This window comes from Apteryx rowi, unplaced genomic scaffold, assembly GCF_003343035.1.
Source record: "Apteryx rowi isolate R43461 unplaced genomic scaffold, aptRow1 scaffold_802, whole genome shotgun sequence".
Lineage (NCBI taxonomy): Eukaryota > Metazoa > Chordata > Aves > Apterygiformes > Apterygidae > Apteryx > Apteryx rowi.
In genome coordinates this window covers 100,088-112,272 of record NW_020451097.1, presented here as the reverse complement: position 1 = coordinate 112,272, position 12,185 = coordinate 100,088, and the positions used below count along the sequence as shown (strand labels likewise).

At 40.1% G+C, this 12,185-nt stretch overlaps 1 protein-coding gene across 1 annotated transcript in view; it reads right to left on the bottom strand.

The window, feature by feature from the left end:
- Positions 1 to 1,212: 1,212 nt before the first annotated feature.
- The window catches only part of LOC112977190 (collagen alpha-1(XV) chain-like), a 99,607-nt gene continuing 88,634 nt past the window's right edge, over positions 1,213 to 12,185 (bottom strand). Inside the window, exons 35-41 of the mRNA XM_026089235.1 lie at positions 11,658 to 11,722; positions 6,630 to 6,758; positions 6,404 to 6,463; positions 4,980 to 5,039; positions 3,910 to 4,095; positions 2,557 to 2,672; positions 1,213 to 2,228 (exon numbers count right to left, since the gene is read on the bottom strand). Coding sequence (XP_025945020.1) covers positions 2,012 to 2,228; positions 2,557 to 2,672; positions 3,910 to 4,095; positions 4,980 to 5,039; positions 6,404 to 6,463; positions 6,630 to 6,758; positions 11,658 to 11,722 — 833 coding nt within the window. The 3' untranslated portion in view covers positions 1,213 to 2,011. The remainder of the gene's footprint in view (positions 2,229 to 2,556; positions 2,673 to 3,909; positions 4,096 to 4,979; positions 5,040 to 6,403; positions 6,464 to 6,629; positions 6,759 to 11,657; positions 11,723 to 12,185) is intronic.

Below are 12,185 nucleotides of genomic sequence, written 5' to 3'. Positions count from 1 at the left end.
CCAGGATACAGAGAGAAGTTAGCGCTGTGAAATGATCTGTACAAACAGAATTCTGCACATATTTTTGCTGGGCCCAGCCTAAATGCTAGACCAGTATCTCCTAAAAACTGCATGTATTTTTAGTTCCCTCCCCTCTCCCCTACAGCTCTTCTGTGTGATCACATCTCTCATTCTCTCCCTTGTCGCTACAACTCTAGGCAGGGAAATAGCCAGCTCGCAGTGACTGCTGGCTCTAGCTCAAGAGTGAAAGAGCAAGAACTGACTGTAATTACTAGGTGCAAGCATAAATGCGAGTTATCCCTGCCTTTGAGGGATTGAGGGTCTGCCAGCAATTAAGGTGGATGGCTTCTGCCAGAAGAGCGTAAACACTTTGTTGTCCTTGAACTTTCTGTGACTCACAGTGAAAACCTGCCCTTCATATACAACTCTTTCAACTGTGGAAACTAAAGGAATTCTGTATTTCACAAGAGTGCTCAGCATTTTGTGGGAACAGACTATAAATGAGTGCAGTGAATTGTTATGCGTACAGTTTAAATGTAATATAAATTGGCTTGGCCTCATTAACATGTTTTAATAATGAGATCTTGAATTTTCCAAGAAAAGATATGATTCAGCTGACCCTGGGAAATGTGCTTTTATATTAAATTGAAAAAATAAACCTGGATTTCACATTATTATGTTATATAATAATTAAATCAGTTTAGTATAATAAATGTGATCTGGCTGGGTTTTTTTTATTTTGAAAGCAGCTATCTAGTAATTTAATATTCTGTTTGGTGGTAAATGAATATTGACTTTCATAGTTACTGCCTGTTAAAATATAAGTAAATACCTTGCTTAATGTATACACCAGGAAAATACAAACAAGAGACAAAATACTACAGTGATACAGTTTATGAAGAATATTAGCGTTTACTGATCATTCCTGTCACTACTGCTGTTAGTTTATATTAACAACTCTTTCATTATGTGAACACCTGAAGGGTAAATTCACAAAAAGGAAAGTCACTTTACATATAACTTAATGGGATAACAATGTCTAAAATCTATTTTAAAGAAACCATGACAGGCATCTTTCGTTCAGCAGTGTCTGTCACAACAGGAAATGACTTCCTCTAGTATGCAATGGAATAAATAAAGGTCAGATGGTTCTTTTGTCTGCATTTACTTTGCACAGTTCTGCCAGTAAAACAGGATGTTTTCTATTAACAGTGCTTCAGGTTTTCTGATGAGAATAGCACCAAAACAAGGACCAGATTTTGTCTAGGTGAAATTCACTCCTCCTACATAAAGCCCTATGTGAAGAATCTACAAAGAGAAAGTGGAAATAAGAAATCAAGCCGCTAAAGTCATATGTAAGCACTTAGGCTGCAATCTGTGCAAGCTTTCGGGAGTTAGGTACTCAGCTTCCGCTGAAATACAAAGGAGGTGAGCCCTATGTTGTTAAAGCTCTTTTGAAAATTCCAGCTTTGTCAGATTTGACAGCCTATCATTATTCACTCAGGGTTAATATGCGTACGTTTATATATAAGAATAGTGCCTTGGGTATTCAAAATCTAGGCAAGCGAAAAGAGGGGAGACAGGGATGTGAAATTCATCCCTCATAACTGAGGGAAGAGCATGCAGCTTCTCGACTGTGAAGAAGCAGCAGCTTTGCTGAGCTGGACTGTTCAGAAGACAGGCTATGGGATATTCCTCATAGACTACCCTTGACCAGTGCCCTTAAGTGATCATCAGCTCAGCCAGAAAGACAAGGGGCTGTGAGTTAATTGTTGGCAAATCTGCTACCCCCTGTGGAGTTCAAGTGGAAGGAAGAGCTTTAAGTCAGCCTCACACACACTAGATGTTCCACCCAACTGGAATACTGTTTGTGTTGAGGTATGTTTTCTTTGGTTATATTTTCTTGAAATGTGCAATTACAAAAAATAGAGTATTTACATCATTACAAATTAAATTTCAGTGTCAGCTTTTTCTGTCATAAAATGGAATATTCTTGTGTGCAACAGGTAAATTATTTTCCTTGGGTATCAGATATGAAACTGTTTTCAATGCAGAGAACGATAAACTGATTACTACAGCTATATGCCTTCTGATCAAGAAGTTTCCCTGTCTTCAGCGGTGATGCTTGTCCCATAACTGCTATATCAGCTGTATGCCAGGCTTCGCAGTAGTTGCTAACCAGTCGGATCCCGTTTGCAGTTGAACCATGCCATATTACTTTTTGAGGCCTGAAAAGTAATGTTAAGAGGTTATTCCCTGAAAAATGTCTCTTTTTTGTGTTATTAAACTGTATGCCTATATGTGTAGTGATTTTGCTCAATTCATACCATATAAAAAATTATTTCTCCTTTCCTTCTGCTTGAAGCAAAAGGCAAGGGAGAAAAGGAGAACACAACCTGATATCCCAATTGTAAGCTAACAGAAATGGAGGAGAAAGAAGGCATAAGAGAAGGGAGAAGTCTTTGTGACCTTTCTAGTGGCCCAAGCTGTTGTCATTTATACTATCAGGTAAAAATAAATGTCATGTAAAACTTGCAAATGGTAATGTAAACTCACCAAGATGGATCTGTCATGACATTTCTCCCATCAAATGAGTATATTGGAACATGAGAGTTGAATTGTCCACCGTTCCCATTAAATATTGATTCCCAGTTACTGAAAAGTGTTTCTCCCTGTTGAAATTTCAAAGCCACTTTTACAAACAAAATGAATCTGAAATCCACATGTCATACCTGACTTTTATAGAAGAATTCTATAAATCTAAAATCTTATCTGCACTTAAAAACACTTCAGATTCCAGCTTCCACATCCCAGTCTCCACCCAATGCTCCTGAACAAACTCATCTCATCTATCATGTCTGTGCTAATAGCTCTTAAACCTACATCTTTGCTTCTGGCCTTTCCATTCACAGTTATGTCTCTGCTCCATTGACTTCAGCTCAGATCTTCAGCTTGATACATTATTTTCAGTATTTCCACTGCCTTCCTCCTCCTCCTAACTGTCCACATGGTTATTTGAAGATTTGCTTAGAACTACTCTAGCTAAAGAGAAAATATAAAAGTAGTTTGTAATGAAAATACAAATTGTGATGAGGTCACAGTTTTATGACAAGTGCTGCAAATATCAAAAGCTTTGTGTCAGGGTACCTCTCAAATTGCTTTTGAGTTTTACCAGTAAAAGTTGGAACAACTTTGTTTTTACCGGTTTTCCTCCAAGCATCTGTATTTGCCTGCACTTCAGAGTAGAATCCATTCAGTGAGCTCCAAGAATCACATGTGATTCCTGTAGATTTCTTTGGCTGTTTGTGCTGGGAGCCAGCCAATACTACTGAGACGTGGTTTGTTTTACTCAATTTTAGAGTGTGTCTGTTTGTGTGAATCCACAAGATGACTCATGTTCTAGACTCTTGCAAAAACTCTCAGTTTCATTGGTGTAAATACAGTATCAGTACTAAGCACAGAATTTGCCATTATCTTTAAAAATGAGGAAAAATAGGCATTTTAGTGTACTAAACTCTGTGGTCATACTAGAAAGTAGAAGATAATATCCATCTTTGACAAATGAAGATGCAGTTTCCTTGCTAATAGAAAAATTTCCAGAAGGCTGAACATCGCACTGTTGCTATGTCAGCAGTCTGCTTTAAGTAAGCCATTCTCATAGCTTTATTTCTACCATTAGTCTTAGGGTATTGAAAAAAGTAGTTGTAGACAATACAAATGAAATGTGAGACAGTCTGCGACTTTCTACTTCAACATTACATTTCTTTCGGGACCCTGACTTGAAAATATAAAGCAAAACTTCTTCGTAAAGTGCAGTTTGGACCGAAACTTCTGCTTTTGCTGTTTTCCAAGATTTCAGGGCATCTACTGTCTATCTGAATAAAAAAAGTAATAAGCACTCATTTTTACCTTAAGATTGACTATTGGTAAATTGTATCTGTCTGTTTTTCTCACAACTGTGGCCAGATCTTGCAAATGTGATGAAAGAAAGGCTCTATAGGTAGACGTCAAACCTGCTAGCTGCGCCTGTTGAAAACACTGAAAATCTGCTCGCATGTCACCAACTAATGGCAAGTTTAAAGCCACCAGATGCAGCTGGAAAAAAGAGAAGAGATATCACCAATTTTTAAAATTTATAACATGAGGAAAATGTCTTTGAAATAAATTATAAAAATCCCTGAGCACAATAGCTAGTACATTCCATACCAGGTGTAAAGTGTCATTTGTTGCCATAACATCACATTTCTTAAAGTTATCCAGCTGACAGCAGAATTACACATTTATCTTTGAACGGTCAGAAAACCATGAAAATTATATACTCCTAAAAAATAAAACTTCCATTTAAAAAAAAAAGCTAAGGTTTTTTAAACAGCTTTCTTGGAGTTATCACGCAAACAAAATCCCCACTCTTACAAGCATGGAAATAAATAGCAAGATGTGACCATATACCATTTAAAAATTTACTGTTATCAAGTAGCAGGAGTAACATGCCTGAGTCAAACAATATAAATGCAGGAACTAATCCACTTTTTTTTTTTAAGATGTAACTTGGTTATCTTGCTTTCTTTATCTAAATATTTTAAAGTATTTTAAATTATGGCTTAGACTCTAAAATGTCTSTTTAAAAACAATCAGCATCATGAAGACAGAAAAGATTCTAATATTTTATTGATTTAATAATAACACAACTTAGTTTTTTACATTTTTGTTAAAATGACTAAGTAAATAAGTATTCCTAACTTAGAAATCAGGATTTGGGGATTTTTTTGAGTGAGATAGGAAAAGGGTGAGGATGACCACAGTAGTTCTGGATGAAAATGTTCAAAATTCTGTTCAAGCTGTCTAAACCAGTGTATTTGAAAATTTCCAAAGTAAATTCTGTGAATTTAAAGAGGAGGTATTACAAAACTCTCTCATAATGCAAAAATACAATGTTTCAAAACACAGCTATGAAGTTGGGATACAGTTCTCATACTTACTGCTGGTTTTCCATTATTCATATTTGAAATTGGACTCAATGCCRGAAGAGACTGAAATCCCTGTTATTTTAACACACACAAACATATATGTTTAATCCTTTACTCAAATCAGAATTTTAGACAGTCAGCAGTTTTCTAAATAAAACAAGCATTGAATATTAGAGAATCTGAAACTCTCCTGCCTCTGAAGAATAAACCAAAACTGTACAGCCGCATGCTTTTTCTACCGATCATTAATTTAGAAAATCACTTTAATATATGTTTAAATACTGTGCTGGACAGAGTTGCTTTACTAAACCTGAGTCTAAGCATTGCACAGTTAGCGTCCATGTCAGAACATGTTGGGAGTCCTGCATGGAATTGGCCTGGCAGATGCAGAAAACTGGTTCAGAAAAATTAAAACTGAAAGCGTAAGGAGGATGTAGAAACAGAAAATGTGGTGGGTAGGAAGATTTCTGAAGGCCTCAGTAATTCCCCCTCTTAAGTAAGTTGATTGTAGAGACCAGAGGGTTGATGAGCTTGATAGCTGTTTCAAGAACAGCAAAGTTTTCTTCTGTACTCATGGGAAGTATGAGTAATAAGGCAGTGACTGTACCAGTCTGGAAACTCACATGATGTCAGCTGGAGGCTGCAGACAATTTCCTACAACCTGAGGTCTAGACATCTTCCCAGTGTGCTAAGTGCCTTTCTCTCTGACCTCCTTTAACTTTGTTCTATTTCTTTGTCACCAGGCTTTCTCTGGCCATCTCCCTTCTCCCCCACTCCTTCCTAGCACTCTCTTGCCTTTCATTACCTCAGCACTACACAGTCAGATCAATTAACCTGCCACAAAGACTGTTCTCTATTCCCTTCTCCACTTTTTGTTTTTCATCCTCCTGGGATTTTGGGGGACAGGCAGCGTGTTCACATACAGCTTTGTACAATAACCTGCAGAATGGAGGCAGGTATAGATTAAAAAAATGAGGCTTTAGAATAGACCTCAGCACGCTGTGGGATAAGCTACATACGGATGACAATTATGTACCCTGAATGCAGGAATACAGGACTATAATCTTTTTAAGAAAACCTGCTTTTCAGAAGCTCTTTACTGAGTTTCCTTGAAAGGGACCAGGGCTTGATATGCTGACTTCAGTGTCACAAAACAGAATTCTGATTTTTTTTTTTTTTTTTTTTTTGTAAACAGCTTTAGAGATCCTGCTTTGTCTCTGTAGTATTCAGAGTCTCAGAAGTTAATGGTTATAGACTAATGGCTGGCCAGTATGAACCAATTTGAAAGCTTATGTAGTGGTAGGATACTTATGCTGAACTGACAAGCCTCAACAGAAATCATATTGTGCAGAAACGATCCTGCAGTTCTGCCCAATGTTTCCTCAGTTTTTGCACACCAAGGATAAGCTTTTCACAGTCCAATATTTTGTACATACATGACTTGATATGGCTGGAGGTGGAAGGCTGTCAGCAGGGATAGGAATTAATTCACCAAGCTGAAAAAACAGAAAATGAAAAGCAAACAAAACCATATCATTAGCAGCTTCTGAACTAAAAAAAAAAATCTTTGCACCCATACTTCCCCACCCCTTTACAAACATCTGCAACAACTCCATTTTGAGTAAGGGAACTGAAAAGGATTGGGAAACAGTGCAATAGTACCTGCAATTTTCTCCATCCGTTTCGAACACGGATAAAAACTTCACTGGTTTCACTCAGATAGATCAGTGTACCTTCTGCTACTAAATGAACCTTTTCCAACATACCCTCGACATTGCGGAATGTTGTAACCTGTCAAGTGACAAAACAAAAGCAAAACCCTGTGTGACAGCACCAAACACAGAGAACATTTCGCATGTTAAATTTAAGTCTTATTTGAGTAAGTTTAGAAACATCAAAGCTCCTTGTGCAGGAAATGCTCATAAAGTCAGTTTTACCTTATTTCATACAGAAAGCTTTTAGAACATAAAGTTCTTGCTACTTTGGCATAACAGCATCATGATTCTGTTGATTTTGCTATAACTTCACCAAGAGTTAATTCTGCACAGAGTGAGAAGATTACATCTCTAAAGTTTAGTACACTGGGTCAAAATGGGAGAGTTCAGGAGAGACTTGATAAGGCTGGGCATAGCCTATAAATATCACACGCAATTCTAGATACATTTGTCTCTGTTGTTATGTTTTCCTTACTGTTGTTGTGATCACAGAATCACAGAATCACAGAATGGTTGAGGCTGGAAGGGACTCCCAGAGATTGTCTAAGTCCAACCCCCCCTGCTCAAGCGGGGTCACCTAGAGCATGTTGCACAGGATTGCGTCCAGGCGGGTTTTGAAAATCTCCAGAGAAGGAGACTCCACAACCTCTCTGGGCAACCTGTTCCAGTGCGCTGTCACCCTCACAGTGAAGAAGTTTTTTCTCATGTTCAGCCGGAACTGTCTGTGTTTCAGTTTGTGCCCGTTGCCTCACGTCCTGTCGCTGGGCACCACTGAAAAGAGTCTGGCCTCATCCTCTTGACACCCTCCCTTCAGATATTTGTATACATTGATAAGATCTCCCCTCTGTCTTCTCTTCTCCGTGCTAAAACAGGCCCAGCTCTCTCAGCCTTTCCTCATAAGAGAGATGCTCCAGTCCCCTAATCATCTTTGTAGCCCTCCGCTGGCCTTGCTCTAGTAGCTCCATGTCTCTCTTGTACTGGGGAGCCCAGAACTGGACACAGTACTCCAGATGTGGCCTCACCAGGGCTGAGTAGAGGGCAACACTCTTCCCAATGCACCCCAGGATACCACTGGCCTTCTTGGCCACAAGGGCACACTGCTGCCTCATGCTTAACTTGTTGTCCACCAGCACTCCCAGGTCCTTCTCGGCAGAGCTGCTTTCCAGCAGATCTACCCCCAACCTGTACTGGTGCATGGGGTTATTCCTCCCTCGGTGCAGGACCCTGCACTTGCCTTTGTTGAACTTCAKGAGGTTSCTCTCCGCCCACCTCTCCAGCCTGTCCAGGTCTCTCTGAATGGCAGCACAGCCCTCTGGTGTATCAGCCACTCCTCCCAGTTTTGGATCATCAGCAAACTTGCTGAGGGTGCACTCTGTGCCTTCATCCAGGTCATTGATGAAGAAGTTGAACAAGACTGGACCCAGTACTGACCCCTGGGGGACACCGCTAGCTACAGGCCTCCAACTAGACTGCACCACTGATCACAACCCTCTGAGCCCTGCCGTTCAGCCAGTTCTCAATCCACCTCACTGTCCACTCATCTAACCCACACTTCCTGAGCTCACCTATGAGGATGTTATAGGAGACAGTGTCGAAAGCCTTGCTGAAGTCAAGTTAGACAACATCCACTGCTCTCCCCTCATCTACCCAGGCAGTCCTTCCATCATAGAAGGCTATCAGGTTGGTTAAGCATGATTTCCCCTTGGTGAAGCCATGCTGACTACTCCTGATCACCTTCTTTTCCTCCATATGCTTGGAGATGGCCTCCAGGATGAGCTGCTCCATCACCTTTCCAGGGATGGAAGTGAGGCTGACTGGCCTGTAGTTCCCTGGGTCCTCCTTCTTGCCCTTTTTGAAGACTGGGGTGACATTGGCTTTCTTCCAGTCTTCAGGCACCTCTCCTGTTCTCCATAACCTTTCAAAGATGGAGAGTGGCTTAGCAATAATGTCCACCAGCTCCCTCAGCACTCGTGGGTGCATCCCATCGGGGCCCATGGATTTATGGGTATCAAACTTGCTTAAGTGATCTCTAACCCGATCCTCCTCCACCAAGGGAAAGTCTTCCTTTCTCCAGACTTTCTCTCTTGCCTCCAGGGTCTGGGATTCCTGAGGGCTGGCCTTAGCAGTAAAGACTGAAGCAAAGAAGGCATTCAGTAACTCTGCCTTCTCTGCATCCTTCGTCACCAGGGCACCCACCCCATTCAGTAGCGCGCCCACGCTTTCCCTAGTCTTCCTCTTGCTACTGATGTATTTGAAGAAGCCCTTCTTGCTGTCCTTGACATCCCTTGCCAGATTTAATGCCAAATGGGTCTTGGCCTTCCTCGTCGCATCTCTGCATACTCTGACAACGTTCCTATATTCCTCCCAAGTGGCCTGTCCCCCTTTCCACATTCTGTATTCTTCCTCCTTCTGTTTGAGTTTTGCCAGGAGCTCCTTGCTCATCCATGCAGGTCTCCTGCCTCCTTTGCTTGAGTTCTTGCTGATAGGGATGCACCGCTCTTGAACTTGGAGGAAGTGATGCTTGAATATTAAGCAGCTCTCTTGGACCCCCCTTCCTTCTAGGGCCCTAACCCATGGAATTCCTCCAAGTAGGTCCCTGAAGAGGCCAAAGTTTGCTCTCCTGAAATCCAGGGTTGCGATCCTACTTAGTGCCCTGCTGCCTCCTCGCAGGATCCTGAACTCCACCATCTCATGGTCACTGCAGACAAGGCTGCCCCCGACCTTCACATCTTCCACCAGTCCTTCTTTGTTTGTTAGTACAAGGTCCAGCAGCACACCTCTCCTTGTTGGCTCCTCCACCACCTGTGTCAAGAAGTTGTCATCAATGCTCTGCAGGAACCTCTGGGACTGTTTGTGCCTAGTTGTGTTGTCTTTCCAGCAGATATCAGGGTGGTTGAAGTCCCCCACAAGAACCAGGGCCTGTGATTGTGAGGCTACTTCCAGCTGTCTGTGGAAGGCCTCATCAACTTCCTCTTCCTGATCAGGTGGCCTGTAGTAAACACCCACAACAGTGTCACCCATGCTAGCCTGCCCTTTAATCCTTCCCCATAAGCTCTCAACTTGCTCTTCATCCACCCCTAGGCAGAGCTCAATACATTCCAGGTGCTCTCTCACATAAAGAATCTTGTTAATTTGATTAGTTCAGATATTTTAGTCCATTGATTTTCACAGCATATAACTTCAAGTCAGGTATCCAAATGAAAAATAGCACGAATAACATACTGAATTCAGATGAGGAAATACCTTTTAGGCAAGCTGAAAACTTGTGGCAGGATTAGTCCGGATGGTATTTTAGAACAGAACCTCTTTAAAATCAAGGGATTACAGCAAAATGTTTAATATTCAAAAATGTCACCTGTTGAATAAAGACTAAATAAATGTTACGAAATTATTTGGACTCAGTGAGCTGCCCATCATATATGCCCAGTACCTAAGTAAATGTAAAAGTTGTCTTTAGCAGAGAGTCTTTTCATTTTAAAACTCTAGATTTGCTATTTGGTTGATGAAGAAATCCATGGAAGACTGAAGATATGTTCATTGTTGGAAGAAGTGGAATTGGTGGAAAAGATAATTTTGCTCTTTTCTTTAAGGGTATTTTATTCCATCCCTTTTGTTATGTTTCCATGTGCCTGTAGTTTATGCAGCAAGTACTTTTCAATTTTTCTTTTACAGATGGTCAGTAAGCTGAAACTGATGTCTGTCAGATGTGGCTATTGTACCTATTACCTACATCTTTGTCCTCTGAAGATTAGAACACAGAGCTCTCTAAGAGGAGTTACTTCTACAGTCTATATGAAAATTGCAGGTAGCACAAAATCAGTGGCAAATTCCTTGAGATCATCATTTCTTGACACTTGAATCTCATCTCTTTTTCATTTCTTGATAGTGTCAGAGAAGTCTATTGATGCTTTATAACCCGTGCAGACCCTGCTATAGTTTTGCAGATTGATTTTAAAATGTTTGTTTTGACCTAAGTGGCCTGGGATGTCCTACCTAAGAAAGTATCTCCCAAGCTGTAACCACAGTCCTCTACCTTGGGGCATCAGTCTTTGTTCATCAGTTTCTCCTCTGGTCTGTAACATCTGTCAGCTGAATTTCTGTGGGTAAAGGCAGTCAGCAGAGATATGGCAATATGATGGGAAGGCATCAAAAGTAACTTATGCTTGCATTCATGTCAGGCCATTTTATATAATGTGGGTGATCTGAAAGTCTCCTTGTTTATTAGTGCATTTTTAAATGATTGCCAAGATGTACAGAGAATTTGCTCTTCTATCATAACATAAGAATATGAATAAATTAAAAAATGGCAATGAAACTCCACTGCAAACTTGTTATCCTTTTTTTTCCCCCATAAACTGAGAATATTTGATCTGGAAATTAACAGGACAGAAGTCTTGGGTATCTTTTCTACAGGATGAACATCTGGGGTACAACTCTGATTTAAGTGACCCAGTAATAAAAAGGAACAATTCCAGTTATATGTACTCTCTGGCACAGCAATTTGAGGCTTTACAGATTTTTAGATTTCTTAGGAAAAGCTACAGTTTTTTCTTAGAAGTAAGTTATCTGACTTACTGGGTTTTAATCTAGTAATATAAAGTGTTTCTTCCATGGAAACAGAGTATTCAGAATAACTGTTCTAGTATCTCATCATACTAAGTTGCCACACTCTTTCAGAGACATTGCTTTGAACATGCAATATGCACACCTTTCCATTGCTTTAACATCCCATCAGTCTTACTTTGCATTTGTTGAATAGGCTGTTACTAACAAGATAATAGACAGACTTCTTCATTCACTCTTCCCAGCTGTATGGTTTCCCTTCTGAAAAAATTACGATGTTCAGAAAAACAGAAAACATTCTAATAAATAAAAATTCAGGAACTCAACCTTTTCTCAAGCAGTGCTATCAACAGCCACCATAAGCTTTGGAGCAAAGTTTTCAAAGGCAAACTTCCATAGTTTGTTATCTTACCAGATTCCTGGTCACAGGTGACCCTGGCTCTCCTGGAGGACCTGGTGGCCCAGGAACTGCAGCTGCTAAAACAAAACAAGTGTACAATACATGTTGTAAGTCTTTTTCGAGAGAAAGTAAACCTAAAGAAAATATTTGATGTTGGTTTCTAGGAGCAGTGTAAACTCATAATGACCGTGGTCCTTACAAACTCAAATTCTGAATAGCTTTGTTCAAAAGAACTACAGAAAATGTACTTTAAGGTTTTTTTTAAAAGCAGTGATGAAACTTATTCTTTTACCTGTTACATGGGAGGTAAAGATCAACAGCTTGCAGGCTGTTGGGGTTATTTAAGCCCCACTATTTATTTGCAGATAAGCTGTTCCTCTTTCCCCCACATTACAGTATGTGAGCTCCATATTACAGTAAGTGAGAGCTTTAACAGAGATGACTAGGTACCTTGAAGATAGGAAATAAATTAACATCAGTGTTCATAACATTTAGTAAAATGGACATCTATCAGTGCTGCTCAGAGAAGCTTCTTATAAA